At 37.7% G+C, this 25170-nt stretch overlaps 2 protein-coding genes across 3 annotated transcripts in view; one reads left to right on the top strand and one right to left on the bottom strand.

The window, feature by feature from the left end:
• LOC120772161 (BTB/POZ domain-containing protein kctd15-like) overlaps window positions 1-25170 on the bottom strand; it is a 114745-nt gene that overhangs the window by 65015 nt on the left and 24560 nt on the right. The window contains exons 2-3 of one of the 2 annotated variants that reach the window (XM_040100599.1): window positions 6830-8118; window positions 1149-1211 (exon numbers count right to left, since the gene is read on the bottom strand). Coding sequence is in view for 1 of the 2 variants with exons in the window: in XM_040100598.1 (XP_039956532.1) it covers window positions 1149-1211; window positions 7086-7096 (74 nt within the window). In the remaining variant the exon portion in view is untranslated. The remainder of the gene's footprint in view (window positions 1-1148; window positions 1212-6829; window positions 8119-25170) is intronic. The other variant, XM_040100598.1, reaches the window with a different exon arrangement.
• LOC120770124 (odorant receptor 94a-like) lies at window positions 22567-23908 on the top strand. The gene is made up of 4 exons (XM_040097304.1): window positions 22567-23287; window positions 23346-23445; window positions 23511-23777; window positions 23843-23908. The coding sequence occupies exons 1-4, from the start codon at window positions 22569-22571 to the stop codon at window positions 23906-23908; spliced, it is 1152 nt and encodes a 383-aa protein (XP_039953238.1). The 5' UTR covers window positions 22567-22568.

Below are 25170 nucleotides of genomic sequence, written 5' to 3'. Positions count from 1 at the left end.
TTCGTTAGCAGTTGTCACTGCCACAGGAGAAATTATTTGTAATTGGCTTCTTCCCTCAACGAGCTCTGTACTTATCGCTGAAGGATCTGCTATCCTTCATGCAGTTAATTACGCAAAAAGACTAAAGGAAAGTTTCTCATCTGTACAGACAGCAAATCGTGTATGTCTGCAATAACGTCTCCTTCAAATCGCAATCCCATAATAGAAGTTATCAGGGACGCGGTCATTGGTGCCCCTCAGAAAATCCAAGTAATGTGGATCCCTGGCCATGCTGGTATTACAAGCAACCACTTTGCAGACCTCGCTGCGAAAAATGTAGCCAGGAGTCCTGCCTTAACATACTACGTCTCATCCAAGCAAGACATTCTTAACCTTATTAAGCACAAAAGGCATCAAAAAAACGCAAGCGAATGGAAAACATTTAAATATCACGACGTGGTCATAAACCCAGCCAGAAATCGTATAATCTACTCGTCAACAGTTCCAACTAGCGCAATGAAGGCATATACTCGATTAAGGATTGGACACACTATCATAACACACGCCCACTTACTATCGGGTAAAAGCCAATCCATTTGCCCCCTTTGCGATGACACCGCTTCTATCAAACACTTACTCACACTCTGTCCGATGCTTCACCCAACAGCCCACAACTCTGGCAACATTGATCTCATAAAACTACTGAGTGAACCTTCAGAAAAAAACGTGATGATTGTATATAGATTCTTAAAAACCAACGATTTGTTAAAATATATTTAAGCAACTTACATCTTTACTAATCCTTAGCAAATAGAATTTTTCACCTAGTTATAATGACAAGACGGCTGGAGGCCTCGTAGCCAGTGCTGCGTTTATGTATTTATATAATAAAACTCTTTTTGTTATATGAATTATTATAAATAAAAATAAATAAATAAAAACCTATTTTTTTATTCATTACTGTGGTGAATAAATAGAAGCTTGTGAAAAAGTCTACATAACCAAACAATGAGAAATACACGTTGTATGAGTTAACCTAGTTTTTATTGTTAACCTAATCTTCAACTGCATAGCAATTGATTCAAAATTTTAAACTTTATCTGAAATACTTTTCCAATTTTCACAAATAATTACGAAATTTAAAATATAAGAAAAAAGGTAGCACTTACCTCTTGGGGCAAGAGGAATCCACTGTCAAAGCTGCCCTTTGCTCCAAAGCCACGAAAGAAGTTCTAGAAGAAAAATTTAAATAAATGTTGCTGAAGAAAATACATTTTTCTATAGAACTTAATAAATAAATCTTTTACACTTTGAACGTAAATTAAAGCTTATAGTGTAAGTAAATTGCCAATAACCCTGGTAGAGACATAATTTGTGACATGAAAATTTTTAGGTGTTTCTAATGCAGTTTGATACCCTGAAGTCAAATCAGAAAACAGAATTTTTCTATCAACCACTGATATTCTGTAACCTGCGGCTTTAGATTTTACAATACATAAAATATAATTATGGAGGATGGAGTCATGTGTAGAAGTTCAAGCAAGTGAGGAAAGTTCTCCGATCGCCATTCACTTGGGAGTGGCCAGAAACGATTCTTTTACATATGACTCAAGCAGCTCACGACTTCCGGTCTTTGACCAAGTATCCTCTGGGTAGCCTAAGAACATCCGTTGGAAGGCGAGCTAAAGAGGTTGTGCGCTGGGTTTGGGACCCGCCACGTAAAAAAAGAACACACTCCAATGGAAAAGCAACAACAGCCTCGGATGAGAGACCGCCCTTTTGACATTGCATTCGATGGAACTATGAGCTGTACGAGATAAACGACGACATCGACATAGTTCAGCGAATTAAAAGGCAGCGGCTACGCTGGCTAGGTCATGTTTTCCGGATGGACGAAAACACTCCAGCTCTGAAAGTATTCGACGCAGTACCCGCCGGGGGAAGCAGAGGAAGAGGAAGACCTCCACTCCGTTGGAAGGACCAAGTGGAGAAGGACCTGGCTTCGCTTGGAATATCAAATTGGCGCCACGTAGCGAAAAGAAGAAACGACTGGCGCGCGGTTGTTAACTCGGCTATAATCGCGTAAGCGTTGTCTACGCCAATTAAGAAGACGAAAAAAATATCATTATATTGCATCATCTCATATTTTCATACGATCAGGGATTAGTTCGGTTTAGATCGGTTCTGCCTGCTTGTTTGAAGTAAACAGCACATTTTACGATAATTTTAGTTTACAAAATTTATCAGTAGACTAACGGTGTCCGAATTGGTTACTATGTTTGGATTGCAACACGTTTTTGAGTTCACATTCTTTTACGTTTTTGAAATTACAGTGTTTGATACCCTGAAGCAGGTACAATGCCTAGGCAGTGCGTAAATAGTGCCAACAGTTTTTGTAACTTTTAAATCGCAATAACGTAATTTTACTCCGCTTGTGCTAAATGCTTACGAACTGTAGTTTGGTGTTAAAGTTGGGGACCAAGACAAAGCATGGGCCGCTCAAATGTGTTGTGTAACATTGTTAAAAGCTTGGTTAAAAGGTTCAAATCGTAAAATACATGTTACATATTGCTATTTTTACCTCACGAATATTAAAGATATCGGACCGAAGTCCAAACATACGGTTAAGTACTGTAATTTACCATCGCAGTGAACAACTTCCTATTCCAAAAGCACCAGAATCTTGGAGTCTCGATGAAGAACCAGATGCGACTAGCTCTTCAAGTGATGTTACAGAAACCGCAAAGGGAATGACAACGGATCCTCTATATGATTTACCAGGATCTTCAACAGTGCCGCATCTAATTTCACAGAGTGAACTTAATGGTTCAAGATCTTAGCCTTTCAAAATCGCAGTCCGAACTTTTAGCATCCAGACTAAAAGGTTGGAACCTTTTCCAAAGTGATATAAATATTAATTTTAACAGAAAGAAAGAAAGAGGCCTCACAAATTGCTTTCTTCAAGAAGGGGATCTAGTATACTGCTCAGAAGTTAACCTAGTACTAGGAAAGAAACATGATCTAAACTTAGTTTAAAGGCGGTATTGGTTCATAACGGTAACAAATATTCATAGTAATAGCCCTTCTTCTTGGAATGCAACTAGAATATACAAAAAATTGTTGCTTCCTTTGCGAATTGGACAGCCGTGAGAGAGACTATCATTAGGTACAGAAGCAGTGGCCAGTCCGTCAGGCAATCACTCCGGGACAAAAAAAACGTTACCAGTGAATCTCTAGTTGATTCCAAAAAGGTACTACTACTACCTTTCCATATTAAATTGGGTTTAATGAAGATTGTTAAGGCAATGAACAGAAATGGAAGAGGATTCTTGTATCTGAAACAAAAATTTCCAAGAGTCAGTGAAACAAAAATTAAGAGGGGCATATGGGTCCGCAAATAAGAGAACTAATGAAAGATAAAACATTTGAGGAAATGTTCAATGAAACTGAAATACGAGTCTGGAGTGCCTTTAAAATAGTTGTTCAAAATTTTCTGGGAAAAGTGAAAGCTGACAATTACAAAGATCTTGTGATTGAATAACTTACTGCCTATAAAAAATTGATTGCAACATGTCCCTTAAAATTCACTTGCTGGACTCCCATCTGGATTTTTTCCCCGAAAATTTAGTGGCCGTAAGTACCAAGGCAAGTGGAGTGCCAGTTTGCTAGCCGATTACTGCTGGACATAGTTAAGGAATACTCCAAAAGCAAAATATCGCCGGAAAACATCGACAGTAACATTTTTAGGTATTCTTTGGTTAAAAAAAAATATAACAATAAAATATCTATCGCTGTTTAAAAAGAAAAATCCTCATAGCAAAAAAACTAAAGGTGATAGAAGAAATCTGTAGTTATATTCTGCACTGTTGAAGAATTTGTAATTTCATAGGTTTTATAACAGATAAACTATTTTTAAAGTATTCTTAATGTTATAACTTCAAATATTTTATGGATATTTTATGGATATCTGAATTCAATTTTAGACACTATGAAGGTGCAAAGTGGTTTTGTACTTTCAGTAACCCATGTCAAAACCACAGAAATTACCACGCTAGATCTGTACATATAGGAGTGTTTATCAACGGTAGGAAGAGACTAACATTAAATTACATTATACATTAAATTTGTTTATGTATTAAAAATCCCTAAATTTGTTTGTATTTTCATTTAGTCTGGTTTCTCTGCTCGTTTAGCTTATTAGAAGAGAACCCATTATTCCATCGTTGTCAGAGTTATGAAGTCTAGCAGAGATCTTGTCACATTTTATGCTCACTTGGTCATTTCTACAACGCTAAGCAATACGGAACGAAGATCTTTGCGTAATTTGTCATATTTATTTATGCGGATGGGCTCAACGATTATGCGTAAAACAAGAAAAGAATGTTACTGTGGCGGCCCCGAAACTATAATACCCTTCACAGGTCTATTTTTTATAGCGTAACATATTAATCGGTTAGTTTATATGGCCGCTTTGTGCTATAGTCTTCCAATCTGAACAATATTTTTGGAGGTATTGCGAGATACTAATCTATGCTAAAGTTATGTTGTCAAATGGACAAGTTTTCCACGCATGGACTTGAGTTTGATGATTACTTTGTATTGCTGATATACTTGTATGTATGCTCTAGTCCCGATCTAAACAATTTTTTCAGATATTTTAGCGACTTTAAATTTCTAGACGATATCTTCTCAAATAAAGAAGACTTTTTTCTAAATTAATTGAATGAAATAAGATAAGTTTGGCGAAGTAGAGCATAAAATATTCTCATAAATATTGTAGTTACACCTAGGAAAGCTAAGTAGAGTGAAATCTCTACAAAAACTATTTGTAAAGGTTTATTTTTTGGAAACTAGTAATAATTGTGTAATCAATATGCCTTTTGCTAAGAGATATATATACACTTATTCCATTACCTTATTATACTTATTATAAAAAGTATCCATATACATTCCGATAGGACAGACAGACATACATATATGCTTTTTATAAGGGACCCACCATCTTCTATAAGAGTGTACAGCTGCTGGCGTATGCCGATGATATTGATATCATCGGCCTCAACACCCGCGCCGTTAGTTCTGCTTTCTCCAGGCTGGACAAGGAAGCACAGAAAATGGGTCTGGCAGTGAACGAGGGCAAAACGAAATATCTCCTGTCATCAAACAAAGCAGAGGAAGAGGAAGACCTCCACTCGGTTGGAAGGACCAAGTGGAGAAGGACCTGACTTCGCTTGGAATATCCAATTGGCGCTACGTAGCGAAAAGAAGAACCGACTGGCGCGCTGTTGTTAACTTGGCTATAATCGCGTAAGCGGTGTCTACGCCAATTAAGAAGAAGAAGAAGAAGGGACCCAAAGGACTTTTTAGACTGATTTCTTCTATTTCTGAATATTCTAAGTTATAATATATTACATGTAAATTAAAGTAAGAAGATATCGAATATGAAAATATTAGATGATGAGGTCAACTCCGCTTGGTTTTGTAGATTGTGTAGATGGAATGGATTGCAGTCAAAGAAAGAATTTTATGAACTGATTTCTTTTATATCTTGCCTGAATATATTCTTACATATAATAGGTTATAAAGAAAACCGAAAGGAAGAATTTGAGAGTTCCCATATATCTGTTGAAACGTTCGTCACTAATTTTGGAGCGTTATACTTATTAATTACTTAGTGTTTTATAGTGCTAATTCAAAATTTCTTGAAAAAGCGTTACGACCCATAAGCTTGTTCTGTGGCATATTTTAGCCCATGTTAAAACTTGTCTTAGGAATGTTACATGCTAAACTTAATTAGAATGTAGAAATTGGAAGCTAATTTGTAAAGCTTGAAATTTCAAATGAAAACGGAAGGAACCAGATATTACCAGTTTTGGTACCTTTATCATTGCACTTACTTCCGATTCCCCCAAGAGGTGACCAAACAAACCGAAACCGCGAAATCTGTTATATAGTCTCGCCATTCTGACCAGCTTTATATACATATGTATGTAAATAAATTCCATTATTTTGAAGTGACAACAAACAACCGTTTATTTAAGCACACAAGCAAAATTTTGGGAGAGTATCAATATATTTATCTGACATGGTATATATCTAATTATATATTTAAATATGGGCATTCCTACTTGAATTATTTTTGCAAATTGGATTTGGAAGTCGACATTTGGCTTTGTGTCGCGTCCATCTTCAAAATTCTATTATTAACCATTGGTCGTTGTTTATATGTATCTAAAGTTGCGGATTTTTAGCATGTGGAAGAATGTAAGTATTAATCGTTAATCAATTGTAACGGGCTTATATAAGCACTTTGAAATGTTGGACTCACAGTTTTGAACCTCACAGAAATGTGAGGGTATGCAGAGTCATAAGATATGTGATGATATTGATTTGCCACGATGTTCTTAACACCCAAATATATATATTTAAATGATCAGCGTGACGAGCTGAGTCGATTTAGCTATGTCCGTCTGTCTGTAAATACGTATTCAGTATATAGTCATTCAGTTTTTGAGATATCAATGAATAATTCCGTTCGAATCACTACAGCACATAGCGGCCATACAAACTGAAGGATTGGAATCAAGAGCTTGTATGGAAAACTTTTTCATTTCAAGAGATATCTTCACGAAATTCGGCATGGGTTATTATCTATGGCAATAATGGAGTCTCAAAAGAAATTGTTCTGATCGATTCACTATGGCATATAGCTGCCGTACAAACTGATCGATTGGCATCGAGTGCTTGTAATGAATATTTTGTATTTGCGAAGTGTATTAAAGCTTCGGTGAAACCGAAGTTACAGTTTTTTTCTTGTTGTTTTTTTTTTTTTTGTCAAAATATTACTCACAAAATATTCTTCAGATTGAGGAAATGCACTTTCACGTATTCAACAGCAACTTTTTAAAATTCAAAATTTCACAAGAGTTCACAGTTTCACTTGTTATATTTTCGCCAAGCAAAAGAATTAACTCCGAAACCCGCCTAACTTTAGAATCGCTCGCTTTGACTTTGTGGCAATAGATTGTGTGTTGATTACTCGATTTATGACTTTGTCAACAACTTGTGTTTACATTCACACTTTATCGCTGAGCACTGAATTTTACCTGACTTGCATTCGCGCCGAATGTCCGCTTCGAACTGAAGTCACAAGTGCACGCGACTGGCCGTCGAGACCACGCTGGCTGCTGATATGGGCTGACTGTTGATTGTCGGCGCTATTGCCGCCGCTGTTGTTGCTGCTGCTGTGCGTGTTGGTGGTGGTGGTGGTTCAATTGCTCTGCACAACCGCTTACTACTTGGCTTTCGTCGTGGGCCGTTGTACTTGCTATATTGCTGCAGATGGTTTGATGGAGCCGCTGCGTTGTTCGTTGCAACAGTCGTTGGCGAACTTGTCTGCGACAACTTGTTCGTTTGCTGCACACGCGCTCTTCGGCTTGCCACTTGCTGCGCCCTCCCTTACAATGGCCAACTGGCGTAAAACTTGTTTATGCTTTGCTGTTGCTGTTGCTGTTGCTGTTCTGGTTATTGTTATTGCTGTTATTGTCGCAACTGTTTGCAGTTATTTCCTTTCCGCTCGCACTCTCTCAGTGTCTAGCGCTCTCGCTTAGGCGCACACACAAATGTACCCACCTTATTCCTAGACGACCTTGATGTGGCGCAGAATCCTCCGCTTGCTTTGTTGGCTTTCTTCTCGCCGTATTGTTGTTATTGTTGCCGCTGTGGCGCGCTTTTCAAATGTTTCCTTCAGTTGTTTACAGCGGTTGCGGTGCGCAGTGTTGTTGTTCGATTGCGAATGTTTTGGTTTGTGGCGGCGACTTTTTCTCTTTTTAGTCGCTAGTTCTTCGCCCCCTTGATGGCACACCGCTGCGCTCTGCGGCGCCTCGTTCGTTCACGTTTTTCTGGTTGACTTATCTATTTCCGGCTTCGAATGTGTGCCACTGTGTGTGTGTTGGCTCCGCTATTATCTGCACTTATGTATAAGCGTTTTGCTGTTGTTGCTCGTGTTGTTGTTGTCGCTGCGCTAATAGCTGGTGGAGTGCTGTTGTTAGACTTTTTATTGATTGATGTATGGGAAGTTGTTTGTCTTGTATCAATGTATCGAAATTGTTGTTGTTGTTCAGCCTTTTAGCTGCATATCTGTAAGTAATTAAAATGAACACAAGATTAGCAAACTGCTGTGCCACTTAGCGTCTCGAACGACGGCAATTTACTAGGAATGTCGTCGCTAACCCATGTGGTCCTCCATATTCACGACAATTAACAATAAGTACTTATACTAGCTACTAATCGTTGCTACTCGGTGACGATCGCAAATATCCGCCCGAAACTTGACTCCAACCGTTTTAGGTATAAAAAATTGCTAATTTTTTGGTGAAAAATTTAACCGTCACCTGACAAGGTCATATTAAACAAGGTAACTCTGAAGAAAGACCCAGTAGGCGCCATTTTGTCTTACAATGTCAATATAAATTTTTTATGCACTCGATGCACTTTGATAAGATGTGACCCCCAGAATAAATCGATAAGTGAAGCCGTTTTTAAGCCTTTAGGCTAGTCTGGTCCCTTAATTGTACAAAATGTTAAGGTGTTTCAGTTTTTAGAGGAAACTATGGAACATAAAGAGTTTTTCTATCACTCGTTTAGATCGTGAAGATATTCTACAGTTTTAAACTCAGCCTGCAACAATGGAAAGAATAACTTGAACTCATATGATGAGAACTCACAAACTAAAAGCTAAGCCCGAAAAGCTCTCAAAATTCAAAATAAGAGAACGCCACTTTTCATAAGTTTTCACTGAAAGGTATAAACGATGGGAATTTTATTTTGATTATAACTTGCCAACTCATAACGAAAACATAAGATGTGTATATAATACAAAAATATATAGAGGAAGCGGATCGTAACACTAGTCTACAGATATTTTCATTTTACACCGTAATCAGCCTACTGAGCGTACTATTCGCAACACCATCATCCATCTTGAGACTCAGCACTCACTGCTTAATAATATTCGACCGAATAGACCACGTTCAGCATGCAGCGAAGGAAATAAATAAGCCGTAGCTGAGAATGTATGTACACAAAGATCGTGGACAGTCAATTCCGCGCCATTCGCAGCAACTCATTTTACGTCGAGATCTTTAATAGAACAAGCTCTGATCTGTTTGTACAAGAACTGAAGCCGCTCAAAATTCAAGCGACATTGCTTTGCTCTATGGGCTCTTGAAAAGTCCGAAGAACATCCGATGTTTTCGAGCCAAATTTTGTTCAGCGATGAGACCCATTTCTGGCTCAATGGGTATGTAAACAAGAAAAAATGCCGCATTTGCGACGAAGACCAATCTGAAGAGACTCGAGAGTTGCCATTTTATCCAGCATAAACAACGGTTTGCTGGGGTTTGGGGTCCTATGGAATCATTGGTCCATATTTCTTAAAAAATAATACCGGAGAAATCGTAACCAGCAATGGCGACCATTATTGCGCCATGATAACCAACTATTTGATGTCTGAATTTGAAGTTCACGATCTCGACGACGTTTGGTTTCAACAAGATGGCGCCACTTCCCACACAGCGCATCAATCCATGGATTTATTTTGAGAACACTTCGGTAAGCAAATAATTTCATCTTGTGATATCACACCGTTTGACTTTTTCCTGTCGGGATATGTAAAGTCTAAAATCTATGCGGACTATCCGACTTCCATTCATGTCTTGGAGCAAAACATTCCGCGTGTAATTCACCAGTTACCAGTCGAAATGCTCAAAAGTATCATCGAAAAATGGACTCAATGGATAGAGCATCTAAGACGTAGCCACGGTCAATATTTGAAAGAGATAATCTTTAAAAACTATATGACAGATAATATTCTTTCGAATGATAATCAACATTCTGCATTAGATTTGAAGTTTCTCTGGTATTTCCTTTAGAAAAGTAGGGAACCTCAACATATATTACCCTTTATTTCAATAAAATACCTTTAATGAGCTTTTCAAGTGTAATTTTCCTGTTGACTTTTGTTAAGGGTCACATGATTATCTCATCAACTTTAATACTTTTCCATCACTTTTAGAAAACCTTTCGATCCTGCTGTAATCGCCCTCTTTTTTCCTCACTATACTTTCATAAATTATTCGGAAATTTATCCAGATGACCAGAGATTGCTTTATCATTCCATTGTTCAAGAAAAGTATTAAATCACTGAGTTCATTTAAAGAAAATAATGTGACGTAGATATTTCACCCTCTCATTCACTTTCAATGGTAAACTATATCCATTTCTGAGAATTAAATCATTGTTTCTAAAGGCATGTGTATCACATTCCAAATGGTAGCGAGCTTTTCGTTGAGTAAAAGGGAACACTTTGCAGACTATACCACAAGTGTAGATATCTCCAAGCGTGTAGTTTTTATTAAAAGCTGAAAATCTTCCGCATAATTGTTTGCATATTTTCGGTAAGGAACCTTCCAAACTCTCTGGGAGCACGTGTGGTCTGTATTCGTAAAGAACGTGCGCAGAACCCAAATTATTTTGGGGAAAAGAAGAAAAAAGATCAAATCGCAGACATTGATACAGTCCAATCCGATAAAAAAACGAGTATACATAAAGAACTGTACGATGTGGAAGATATTTAAAAAAAAATTAAACATGGTTAATACAAAATATACCGACTTAAGATTGCGAAGCCCTTGAACAAATCATATTAGTTCGTACGGTATATAAAATAACTATTTTCTAAAATATTTTTTGTTATGGAGGTCTAGCATTTGTGGCAATAATGCATTAATGTAGGATATAAGATTCAGTAAAATAATTGTTCATTCAACTTTTCTCACTTCTCAATACGCAGTTGAATATATGTACATACATATATATGTATATCGTGCAAGGATGACATCCTCAAATACGAGAAATGATCGAGCAGCAAATGGGTTAAGGCAGAGACTTGAGTTAGTCTTCCACTGCGTTACAGAAAAGCTTATGTGTAGGTCTAGTTGGCAGTGTTCTAAGGAAAATCTTAGTTCGATTGAGAGTTCTTTTGACACGTTTAAAAAAATCAGCAAAGTAATTCATTATTAACAATTTGAGAAACCAGTTAAAATAACTATGTCATTGTATTTAAAACAACTAGTGAGCACTAAAAACAAATAAATTCTTGAAATCTCCAACGATTTGCTTAGAAGGACCTCTGTAGTTGGAAAATGTGTTTAAAAGTGGGCGTGGCCACACACTCTAATAAGTTTAATAATCAAATACTTTCGAAGCATAAATATTTTGTTCATCTACGCACCCTGTGAAAATTGATGGAATGAGATTATAACCCCGCCCTCTCAACATATAACGGCTGTGATAAAAAACTACTATAAGAGCTATAAATCAATAACTAAATGGTCCAGAGACATTAAATTTCGGTACACCACAGAATCTTGAAAATCCTATGTTACATTGTGAAAATGGGCGAAATCAGACTACGACCTTGCCATAATTTTAAATTCCAAATCGTAGAGAGTCGCTTTCTGATAATAGTTTGCCTGTGTGTCAAAAATGTGTTGAATCGGGTCATTACTTCTCTTAGGCCCCATATACCCAATATAAAGAATTTCGAACTTCCGGGTGACTTTATACCGCATATATCAGCTTGTGTGGTGGTTATCTTAACAAAATTGAAAGAGCATGGTTTTCTAATAACGCTGCATCTTTGTGCTTATAATGAATAAGATCGGAACAATTTTCGATTTTTTGATTTACCCCAGACTGTCGTAACCCCTTAATTTATTAATTCTAAAAACGAAGTAGAAATGAAATACTTAGGTAAGTATTTAGAAAGATTGACAGCGCATTCATTCAGTGCAACAGCCAGCTTAAGAAGCAGCCAGTCGGCGCCTGTGCGTGCATTAGTGCGCGCCTACGTTGACGTTAATGTGTTGGGTAATTATGCCACTGGAAAAGTGCTCATTTTATTATAGCATACAGTAAGGCGTATGTAATTGCTAAAATACGCCAACGGCGGAACTTAAATATTATACACTAAACGCTACTGTTGCTACCGCCTGCCACCCCACCACTAGCTGCTGATACCACATACACACATACATATGTACATGCAGCTGACTGTCACCGCTGTTTGACAATTAAGTGCATAGGAAGAGTTGCAGCTGTTGCGGAAACCAATATGGCGGTTATTGTTGCAGCATTGCTATTATTTATCGTTATGAAGATTTTTGTTATTGTAAGTGCTTTCGTCTATGTGCGTAAAAGTGAATTTGCATATGTACATATGTATGTATGTATGTACATACGTAGTAGTACGCGTTTATAACGGTATGAGTGCTCACATTTCAGTTGTCACATTGTGGCAAATAGTGTTTTAATCAACTACAACAAAAGCGACAGGAACACACGAGCATATAAATAAAGCTTAATGCATTTACAACAACAACAACAAGACCAGTGTACGCGTGTAGTGGTTGGCAGGCATTGCCTCAACAATGGCAGAGAATACTAGCTGAAATAATAACGGGAAACGTTGGCGGCAACAAAGCAGCACATTGAGTGTGTGGCATGTTGTATATATGTGAGTGTGTGTGTGTGTGGCGAGCGCATTGATATATTTCAAATACATATCTACATATGTTTTATATGCGCATATGCATACATATATAAATATAACGGCATTTATATCTGCACACATGCATGTATGTATGTATGTATGTATGTGCGCAATTTATACAACTACAACTTGAAATCAAAAATTGCAACAACAAAACTAAAAAAGGCATTACAAGCCAATTTGGAGCATTTGCGCCGGCGGCCAACGGTCGGCAACAACACACACACACTTACGAGCGCACTCAAACTCACTTATATGCATACACACACACACACACACGCGCACAGGAACACAAACTCATTTCAAAGCGAATAAAGAAATAATATGCGCGAAATTCGTCAGAAATCGCAACGCAATGAAATGAAACGAATGCCACAAACGAGCAAAACAAATACACAGACAGCGTGCGAGTGTAGAACGGCGCGCAAGGATCGCATAAGAGTGGCATCAATGGAAAAAGTTTTAGTTGCATGAGAATAATTGGCGCCACATGTAATCAACAACAAAGTCGGGAAAATGAAAAACTGTGCTGCTGCGCGGAGAAATAAGTTGCACCGCTTTGTTCATTCATTCATATTCAAAGCGCTGAAATGTTAAAATCTCTTACATATTCTTATGTATGGTAGCTGAATGCATGCATGCCTTTGCTATTTTCAACATTTCAGTCGACCAAATTTGCATCCAAAGGCTTTTAGTCTTAAAAAAATCCATTACATCAAAATATATCAAATTTACTCAAAAAATCCATCAACGATTCACAATAAACTAAAAACTATTCAAGCCACCTTTTCGGAATTCCCGACTCGCTTGCAATGAAATTGGTATCCATATTATTCATCATGTTCACAAAAATCATAAACTTATGCCAACGGGTTTTCCAGACCTCGAAACACTTTGTATGAGCACTCAGTTCCTTCAGCGAATCTTATTTTATCTCTTCGATCGACTGAAAAGGGATTCTACGGAGCGGCAATTTCAGTTTGAGGAACAAGAAAATTTCACTCGGAGCCAAATATGGTGAATACATTAGTGAATCGATTGTATTCATTGCGTTTTTGGCTTTAAATTCGATCTCAATCGCACTCTTTTTTAAAAACAAGTTGAAACAAATCGAGCAAGAACGCGTTTCTCACCCTAAATCATTCGAATGGACTCGCACGAGATGTCGAGCTCTCTTGCCATCTTTCTAACACTTGCCTGATGATATTACCACATATCCATTACTTTTTTAAAATTTTCATCAGTTGGAGAGGTCTAAGGTCGACCAGAACGAGGCATGTCTTCAACGATCCCTCGACCGTTTTTAAAGACTTTGTACCACTTTTAGGCTTTTGTTTTTTAATCACCGTAAGCCTTTTGAAACATTCGCAACGAGTCCGCACACGAAATTTGGTTAGAAATACAAAATTTGAGACATAATCTTTGTTCGATTTCTTTAATCCATTGTAAAAATCGTAATGCACTGCTAAGGTGAGTGGACTTAAGCAGCTGCATAGTATTTAAGGACAGTCTTACCAATATAGAAAAATATTTTTTTTAATATCACTTACCCGGGCTATTTAATAACAATTTCAGGGCGCTTTTTTGTCACAATGTTCTTTCTTAAAATAAAATCAAAATTGTAATGTTGTTTCAATTAAAAAATATCCACGTGACGATGAAATCAGTTTTGAGACAAAATTTTATTTCTCTCCCCTCAAACTCTAAATTTTCACCTCCAACATCTCTAGCTCACAGCATAGCGCCACGCTAAAAAGAAAACAACGAATAATCGAAGAAAATTGTTTTTTTTTTTTTCATTAATCACTCAGCTAAAAATAAAATAAACTTGGTTGCCCAGAATTACGATTTTTTTTTATTGAATGTGCTCCTGTTTTTATGATTACAGCATAGCTTATATTTATGTAGATTAGTTATCGGTTTATTTATTAAAATTTATTTTTCCAGTCATAATCAGGGTTTTGAGCACCTAAATTGCGAATATTAGCAGCGCGTGATACCCGCTCTCAGGTTCCTTACCGAAAATGTGCGAAAAATTATGCGGAAGGTTTTAAGCTTGGAGATATCTACTACTATGAACAACAAATACTTAATTAAAACTAAAGGCTTATTTAATTGTTCATAATTTATACTTCAAAATCTATGTTGACCCCTCAAAGTAATCCCCCTTGGCCCCAATACATACATATGTGCCAACGTTTTTTCAATCCTCAAAACAGTTGTCAAAGTCAATACCCGGAATAGCCTTAATGCTCGCAGCGATTCACGTTTAATGGCTTCAATTGACTCAAAACGGTTTCCCTTCAGCGCTCGTTTGAGTTTGCTGACTAGCCAGAAGAAGCACGAAGCTAAATCAGGCGAATACGGCGGTTGCGGCACGATTTTAGTTGAAAATTTGGCGAAAAACTCACAAAGAATCATTGTCATCCCACAATTCCGAGCTCTTTTTACGAATATCGAATTCGCGCAAACGATTCATAAACTCAAATAGTATTCCTTATTTTTAATTATTTTTTTTTAATATAAAATAGGAGCAGATTTGTTAAGTTAAACTATCACCGTAATCATTTGAGTATATTTTCGGATAATTAAGAAAATTACAGTGAGAAACAAAGGGAGCGGTTCAGCTAAGATCTAAAAGTATTGGAAGAAAGGTATAGTTTCAATATTGATTTAGTCATCATACGATGGCATTAATCTGCCGGGTTCTTAAAAAGATAACTGGTAAGTTATGAAAGATATGCTAATTAAAGGGGTTTTACTGAAATAAATCATATATTTAAGACATCTATCTATCTGTGCACTTCCATGTTTGCTTATTTTTCAAAGTAAACTGGCATTATAAATAACGGGTAATCTAAGTAGTTGTACTTCTTTTCCATAGTCTTTTTTGACAGATCACGCGTGAGTCGTGTCAAGCTGTCATATTATTTTTGTTCAGTATTGTTTGGCATTTCAGCTAGCGCAAGAACTGAAGTCCCTCGACCTTCCCAAGCGGGTCAGTGGAATCATCGGTCCAATGGCGAAATTGAAGCTCGCGATCTCTGTCACACATTTCAACAATCATTGGATTTATTGGGAGAACACTCCTGTAAGCAGATAATAGCAAAATTGCGGCCGTTCGATTGGCCACCAAGATCGTATGATATCACATCGTTAGACATTTTTCTCGGGGATGTATAAGGTCTGAAGTCTATGCGGACAATCACGCTTCGATTCAGGCCTTAAAGCAAAACATTACGCGTGTCATTTGCCAGTTACCAGTCGCAATGCTCGATTTAAAAATTTGAAAAAGATAACCTTTGAAAAATAGAAGGCAAAAAATGTTGTTTGGAATGATAATAAACATTCCCAATTAAATTTGAATTCAAATGCTTTTCACATTAGGCGAAAATTTAAACAAGAATAGAAATCTTATTAGGTGCACTTTTGGGAAATTGAGAAATAAAATTTTGAACAATTTTTTCATACAAGAACTTGAGTTTAATCGTTCAGTGTGTATGACAACTACATATATGCTATGAATATACGATCTGAACGATTTCTGCGGAGATTGCACCGTTGCCTTAGACAATAACCCATACGAAATTTGGTGAGCATATCTCATCATAGTTTTTCATACAAGCACCTGATTCCTATCGATGCTTTGTATGACAGCTAAGGCTAAAATACTAAGATATCTTCGTTTCGTATATACATATATACTATTATTTTGTAGGGTTTCCAAAGTTTCCTTCTGGGTGTTACAAACTTCGTGGCAAACTACCCTGTTCAAGGTACACAAACTTCATCTCGAATCGAACAAAACGGTTTCGAACATTCGAACTGATGAAGCAGCCACTATACACTTTTAACTTCTCATACTATGGAACAATTATTGTATTCGCTTAAATGTGTCAAGCTTAACTTCAGCTTTCCACACACAACCGTTATGTTAGTATGCTCTCTCATACACATCGATATGAAGAGCAAACGAGAGCACACGCATATGCAAGAGCTTGTGTGCCCGCACTTTATACTTATAAAATGAGCTCTGAGATGGTTTTAAATGCGAATGAAATTATGACCGTCGGCGTTAATTTCTCCACACTGCCGCCGCAGCCGCCGTCGTCGCCATCAATAACAACAATAAATGCCACGTATATCAATTCTTTGTACGCCACCCCTCGTGTCCTCCTGTGTTTCACCACGCTGTCATACACGCAGTCTAAGATTTCTGTGTGTGTGCGCGTCTGCACTCATTGCTGCCTCAGGCTTTGCGCTGCTTCCTTTCGCCCTGCTTCGCTGCCACCTCGCCGGATTGCTTGCGAGTTTTTCAAGCACGACGCCTTTGCATAACTTCGGGCTTCGATGTCGTACGTCTGAATGCATTCCTTCAGTCGCCCGGCGCGACTACCAAACGACGACTTGGCACCTAACTGCTGCGATAGTCGCAAATTTGCATGTTGCATGTAGCAGGCTCGTATCTCTTGCGGGCTTAATGTCGGCGACAGCGACAGAGACGACGACGACGGCGTCAGCAAAAGCATCACCGCCTCTCTACGGTCGCCCTGTTGCATTGACGCTCTCATTTCCCTCAAAGCGGTACTGCTGTCTCATTGAAGGCCCTTGTCCCAGCCGCTTCTTCCGCCACTCTCACACGGTGCCACACACACGCACCCTGCACGCGCTACCTCACAAAGACCCGCCCATTCCGGCGCCAACCCTACAGCCGATTGAGACGCTACACTAATTACAGCTGAATCGCCGCTGGCATATTTGTTTCGAAATATTGCTCGCGGTTAATTTATCACAAGTTTTTCTTTGAATCGCCGGCGGCTGAAAAATGTTGCCAATGCCTTTGTTATAGCTATTGCTTTTGCTGCCTGCCACAGTTGTGTGTTTCTGCTTCTATTTGTGTTGTTGCTATTTTGTCATTGCGCTGGTTATTTCTATCAATGCTGCTGCAGCTTTCTTGTTGTTATTATACATAGCTTGCGGTGTTGTCGTTTTATACAGCTGTGAAATTGTGATCATCTCTGCCACGGCCCGCACCCCGTGCCGGCTACCTGGCCGCCCTCCTCACTTATCGCTAAGCGCCCGCTTGTCTAAGTATACCTCCATATTAAAATTGTTAGCCGCTGGGCTTTAATTCTATTCTTTTTCGTCATCAACTGCATCCAGCGCCAACATCATTATTGCCGATTGTATTTCTGTATGAGCTGCAGCGCAAACGAACACCGACATTATCATCCAGACAACCGTCATCAGCGGAGCAATTATTTTCGAATCATACCCTACAAAGTGGCCTGCAGTTAGCAGTCGGCTCTAAAGCCAACGAGATATTCATTATCATCATATATACCACAAATATGTATGTACATATAGACTTTTATGCAAATACAGCACACACACATAAACGGATTATACATATCACTTATATAACGTCAATCCATCACCCCTTGCTTCAATGAAGTTTACGAGTATTAGTTTTTGTTATACTCTGGCAACATGTTGCACAAGTCAAAATAGTTTAGTTCACTTAACAGCTGTTTGTAACACCTAAGTAATCGATATAGATATTTAGTATTATAGATTAATGTATATCAAATTTATCAGGATGAGGAGTTCCATTGAATACCGGATGTCCGTACCAGCGATGACTGGAGTAAAGTTGGGTAATTTTGATCAAACTCGGTACACATGCTCCACTGTCACAGATCATCTCACATGTCATTAAATATCTCATATTTGAAAAAGCAACTTTCATCTGAAAAGTAAGTTTTTGTTTTGGGTTGAAAAACTGAATTTTTGGAAGTTCAAAAATCAAGCTTTTCAGTAAAATAAAAAAAAATGGATCAATACTTCTTCTAGCTCGGAAATATACCTAATATAAGGATTAGAATCTTTCTTTGATTTAGCTTTATAATGTACTATCTAATATCTAAGATGTTTTAACAAAATGAAGTGAATATACAATAATACTAGATATACCGTTGATGCCTAAGAATGAAATCTGTTCATGAACAGCTTCAACCCTATTTACTACAATTCATATACATATGTAATTATTTTGTTAAATTAGTGGATTTTATGCCGAATATATTGGTCAGAGTACTACTCACTTTCTTGGAAACATTTTCTCTAGCCTTCGTTCGAAGCCCAAATAGCCGAATGTAAGGGTTTTTGACATTTCAATACTTTATACCGGCCAATTTTAACATGTGTAAGGTTTCATTGAAATATGCAGGCACATTTTCTTGCCAACAGTGAAGCTTAGCAATAAATCGAGCAGACCTGCATTAGGCTCTATGCAAGGTGATTGCTTTCCATTATGCTTACATGGTCGTCTCGTAAAATTAAGGTGCATTAAAATATTACTTCATAATAAGCCCGAAAATAATAGCCAAGCCTTTAATTGTTCCAAACAACGATAACATAAGCCTTTCGATTAATCGCGAAGGTCTTTGGTTCGTCCTCGATTCCGTATAACATCCAACATTTTTTTTCAAAAGGTCTTGGCCTCGGTAAAACCTAAACTTCAAGCGCATTTCTTTGAATAAAAAGTTATCACGACATTATTTTAAAAGTTCCTAGAAAGCGTTTGATTTAAGTATATTTATGTGGCTTCAAACACGATTCAGAGAGAGAATATGTATTTATGACTTACATCGTCATAATTCTACCGGGATCATATTCATAATATGGAGTAAGATATCGATATTAGAAATTGGAAATAGTATACACACATAACTTTTATCATGCCAGCTTTAAAAAATTGAAATTTTTTAAGGTCATTTGATATTAATACCCAACAATCCAGCGAAATTGAAGTCCATTCAACCAATATTAATAAATAACATTAAAAATATTTTCAGATATAAGCAAAGTGTCAGTGATAAACGAATAATTCTAAGTTATATCTCTCATTTATGGAGACGTGTTCCAATTGCACCTAACCTCTTTTAATATACCGGGTTTTCAATAGCAATGATATGATTTCTAAGTGTCGTTTAGGCCATTTTTAATATGTCATGATCTGTAATTTCTGTTTCCCTTATATTCAGTCAGGTTTACAATTTCATTCTAGAAAGATATGTATATGTACGTAAGAACCAAGTTAACAAATTATTCAATTCAATTCAATTATTATCAAAATAATCGCTCCCCAATTGCAACTTTTTGTGCGCTTTTGTCATCTTATGATCATAATAATCGTCCACCTCTGCTCGCTATTCCTCGAATAGTTGAAAATTCGGAGTATACAGGGTCCGAAGTGTAACCGACTTCAGACCGTTAGCGCAGCTGTCGCACAGGAATCAGCTGTTTATAAATTTGCCAAAAGTGAACGCAAAAGGGATCAGCGATGGAACTCAAACGTAATAGTGTGACTGGTTTATATTTAGCTAGAAAATCACAGCCAGCAATTGTTCGTGAGCTCAAACACCTTAATGTGAATACATTTTTTGTTTATCGCACCATCACTCGTTACAATGATACTGATAGCATCGCAAAACGCCATGGAAGTGATCATCAAAAGACTGCAATGCCACGTGAGATGGTTCGGAAAGGGAAGAAGCGACTTGAGCAAAATCCACGACGAAGTGCCAATCAAATGGCTAAAGAACTAAAAATATCCGACCGCAGCATCCGTCGCGTATTGAAAAATGAGCTGAAGGTCAAGCCTTACAAGTTCCAAAAGGCCCACGATCTCACACCGAAGCAGCAACAAGTAAAACTTGAGCTCGGAACATTGTGTTTTCTGACGAAAAAATGTTTCTAATTGAGCAATTCGTAAACTCTCAAAACGGCAGGGTTTACTTGACCGACCGTTCATACGATAATCTATGTCATCGGTTGGCCACCAGGAGGCAGCACCCGCCACAAATAATGGTTTGGGCCGCTGTCACCGCAGATGGGCGCTCTCCAATTGTTTTCATCGAACCTGGCGTCAAAGTAAATGCGACATATTATCGGGAAAGTGTTCTGGAGGCTGCTTTGAAGCCGTGGGCAAACAAACATTTCGGTCGCAAACCATGGACGATTTAACAAGACTCAGCACCGTCTCACAAAGCGCGAGTGAACCAAGAATGGCTGAAAAACAACCAAATGCGAATCCAATGGATTATTTTCTCTGGGCTGTTTTGGAGAGCTAGGTCCGAAGTAAAAAATACACCAGCCCCGAGATGATGAAGAAAGTCATTGTCCGTGAGTGGGCCAAAATACCGGCAAGTCTCATTCGGGCAGCTTGCGATTCGTTTTTTGACCGTCTCTAGGCCATAGTTAAGGCAAAAGGTGGTCATATCGAGCAAAAGTGAATTGGTCCTGAATTTATAATTATTTTCACGCATTTTGTATTTTAAAATAAATAAAAATAAATTTCCAAACCGAATTAATGGCTTTTTTAATGGGTTACACTTCGAGTACCGGACCCTGTACATTCTCTTTTCATAATGTTTAAGTGTTAATAAGAGTAAGAACTCTCGAAGTAAAACTCGAAGAAACGAAAACATTGATGCCGTTCAGGCAATTGTTACTGAAGAGCGTGTTTGTCGATTTCAAGCTGTTCTCAAGAATTGGGACTGTCTCATACCTCAACCTAGCGCAGTTGAGCTTTGAGGTTGAGGTTTAGGCTTGCATCCGTATAAAATGACTCCCACTTAAGAACTGAAGCTGTTGGACTGCTGATTCCACCAACGGTTCGTACTTCTTTCGAAATGAAGCTAGTGATACCGTTACTGTTAATGGAGTGCGGTATAGATAGATGAAAACAAACTTTTTTTGGACGCATTTGGAAAAAATTGATGTCGACAAAGTCTAGTTTCAACAAGACGGAGCTTTCCACATAGCACGTTCAACAAAGGAGTCTGTGATAAAAGTTTGAAGATTCGAATATTTGAAGGAAATGTGACATTGAATGGCCCGCAAGAATTTGTGATCTAACATCATTAGACTACTTCTTGGAGGGCTATTTGAAGTCATTAGTCTTAAGCAATAAATCAGTTTCTGTTCTAGCTTTAGAAGTTAATATTGAATGTGCTATTCATGGCATACGACTTGATTTAGTGCAAAAAGTGCTCGAAAATTGGGTTCATCGAATTCGTTCCTACAAAAGTAGCCGTAGAGGCCATTTGAAGAATGTTATATTAAGAACTTAATTGTATCGATTGTAATTCACATTAAATAAAAATCATTTGAATTTCCTTAACAATTAGCGTATTTTTCTAAGAAATCATAACACTCTTCTTGGAAAACCCTGAATTATCTCAAGTATTGTGAACCCGGATTTGCCACATAGGCAAAACAACTTTTAAATAGTTTCCAGAGGATTTAATGGAAATAACTTAAACCAAAAATTATTCAAACCGTTATGTGTAAATTGTGACACATTATACCACTACTGAACAAATCTGAAGAAAAAATTTGCGAGTAATGTGCTTAGAGGTCTGTGAGGTATTTGAGGTGTTCTGATGACGTATTTAAGTTCGAATATTTTGCGATTATTTTTGTCATTTTAGTAATTGGTGGTGCATTCACCTCCACACGCGTTGACTGCAGCAAAAAAATTCTACGTGTTGGGAAATTTTTGCTGTCATTTTCGGCACTGTCAACCCAAAATTAGTCAAAAGCTATCTCTAACACATCCATTCAATATTTGCTTAAGAAAAACAAGCTCGACCAACGTGAAAAGTAATTAATTTTGAGCCATTTTCTTTAAGTTCCTTAATAGCTAGCTGTATAACAGTTATGAAAGAATTATATGGATTTGTTACAAATACGAGTGCAAGCAATTTGAAGCACTCTCCATAATCGCCTTTTAATTGAAAGAAGCTTTCAAAACTTCCCCTATTATTAAGTCATTAAGTCATATTCAATTTTTGATTTACCACACGCCCCCAATATTAGGGCTGAGGGAATGTATACATATAAAAGGTCTCAGCTCTGTTCGACGAAGTGCAGTCACTTATACAATCGTCAGGATTTGTTAGCCTCAGCAATGGCTATCAATAAATTGGCAAACTTTCGCACTTTGGAGCCCATACTTACCTTTTTGGGCTTGTGGCAAGGAGGAGATAGTACCTGGTTTAAGCGACATTATCGATATTACCAGCTATTCATGCATACTATGATTACATTTACCTTTGGATCCCTCATGGTCTTAGAAGTAATTTACAGTGAAAGTCTGGACTACGCCATAGATGTGCTAAAGTACATGCTCGTTGAAATGGCCATTATTTGCAAAGTACTCAATGCCTGGTACTATGCACAACAGACAGCCGAATTAGTGGATGAATTGGAGAACAGTGAAATATTCGCATTACGCACGAGCGCCGAAGAGCAGATGTGGCAAAAATCACAAAAAAATTTCCACAAACTGACGATGATCTATATGGGTACGGGATTGAACTCGGCATTCTGTGCTCTACTTGCGGCGGCATTAATGGGCGCCAAAGAACTGCCGTATGCCTTGTGGTTGCCTTATGATTGGCGCGATACTTATTTTTGGGGCATTTACTGTTATGAGTGTATTGCGATGCCGTTCACTTGTTCGTGCAACATTACGATCGACTTATTTCAAGCTTATTTGCTTTTGCATTTAACACTTTGTTTCCGGGTAATCAGCATGCGCTTGGAGCGGTTGGAAAATGCCGGTACGGAAGACGCGATCACCACAGAATTGCTCAATAACATTAAAATGCATCAGCGTGTGAAGGAGTGAGTCAATGAATACACTGACTATTAAAGCAGATGATTTCCCTTATTTTCATTTCAGATTGGCTTTAAAGTGTGAGGAGGTCATATCACTAGGCTTGTTATCACAGATAATGCTCACTTTCCTAATCCTTTGTTTCATAATCTACAATATGCAAAATGTAAAAACCGAAAATGATATAGTCAAAGAAATGCATTTTTTGCAATAGTAATTTTATATTCTCAGGCACACTTCAGCGAAAATCCCGCTCACTTTTTAGCCATGTTACAATACGCACTAATTATATCTATGGAAATGTTTCTACCCTGTTACTATGGCAATGAACTGACTGTGGAATCTGAGAAGCTGGGCATTCACCTCTACAGCTGCGATTGGACTGCCATGTCTGCGGTCAATCGACGTCTAATTTACGTGTATATGGAGTCTTTGAAGAAGCCAGTAGTGTTATGTGCTGGCAGATTTTTCGAAATCGGCATACCAATCTTTTCGAAGGCAAGTTTTCAAAAACCTTCAAAATTTAATTAAAGCATTAATTTTTAATATGTGTACCCTTTCAGGCCATGAATAATGCCTACAGTGTACTGGCCCTTTTGCTGAATGTCAACGATGATGAACAACAATAGTGAGTTCAAATGGAGTTTTAAAAGTACAACAATTTAAGCCAATTGACATGTTATTGATAATTTAATAAGTAATTGCCGTCCTCAATTAATTAAGTTTTTTTCTACATGCAATATTATCATGTAAGGAAAAGCTAAGTTCGAGTGTAACCGAATAGTATATAGTAGTAGTGTATAGTCTCTAACGATCAAAGCCGGAAAACACGTTCAGGTGTTGGAAAATTTTCTCTTGAAAACTGTTGCGCAAAAGCTCATATTGTATTCAACAGATGCCTAAAAGACTCATGGACTTACTAGCTTCATTACCACATTTTGCGTCGTATCCGAGATAATTATAATTTAATAAAACTAATTAGCTTAAATGCATGATATCAATCAAAAAGTAAATTTAATAGATTGGGTATTTGTATGATGAAACATTTCTGCGCTAACCGAGTTCACGCCTAGATCACGCTCTATATCAGCACATCTACACTACCAAGGCGCTTTGACAATTAGCCTTAGTACTTTGTTTTGAAATGTTGTTGTTTGTTGGATGACTTTTTTATTGTTTTCGTTAAGTCATCCCCAGAGTTGTGCACCATAGCTCCATACTCGTATAGGTCGGAGTATTTGCTTATAGATAACTAACTTATTTTCGATGGATAACACAGATTTGTTACCGATTAACCAATTATAATTTCTCAGTCTGATGCCCAGCTCCTTACGTTTGTTTTTTACGTGAACTTTCCACCGTAGCTTTGAGTCAAGCGTCATTCCTAAGTATTTAGCGGAATTAAAGTATGGTAGTCGTGCACCGTCTATGAATTGCTGCCATTTCTTTGCCCATTGTAGGACTTTATTCACAGCTTTTTGGAGATTAGTAGTGGACTCGTGTTCACTACTACCAACAGCAAGCAACACGGTATCATCTGCAAATGTTGCTGTTGTATGATTGCCGTCTACTGGCAGGTCGTGCGTGAATACATAGAATATAAAGAAGAGGGTCCAACACACTACATTGTGGAACTCCTGCTTTTATTTCCCTAAGGATAGAACATTTGTCTCCTTGTTTAACGCGAGAGTAGCGATCTGATAAATACGATTTTATGATGTCATAATGCTGTTTCGGTAAAATCAGTTTCAGTTTCGAAAACAATCCTTTGTGACAAACTTTATCGAACGCTTTTGCAACACTCAAAAACACGGCAGAACAGAATTTTTTTTCCTCAAAGGCTTTTTCAATAATGTGTGTAATCCTGTGGATTTGATCAATCGTAGAATAG

Source organism: Bactrocera tryoni, chromosome 3, assembly GCF_016617805.1.
Source record: "Bactrocera tryoni isolate S06 chromosome 3, CSIRO_BtryS06_freeze2, whole genome shotgun sequence".
In the NCBI taxonomy this organism is placed as follows: Eukaryota; Metazoa; Arthropoda; class Insecta; order Diptera; family Tephritidae; genus Bactrocera; species Bactrocera tryoni.
This window is presented reverse-complemented; position numbering and strand designations above follow the sequence as displayed.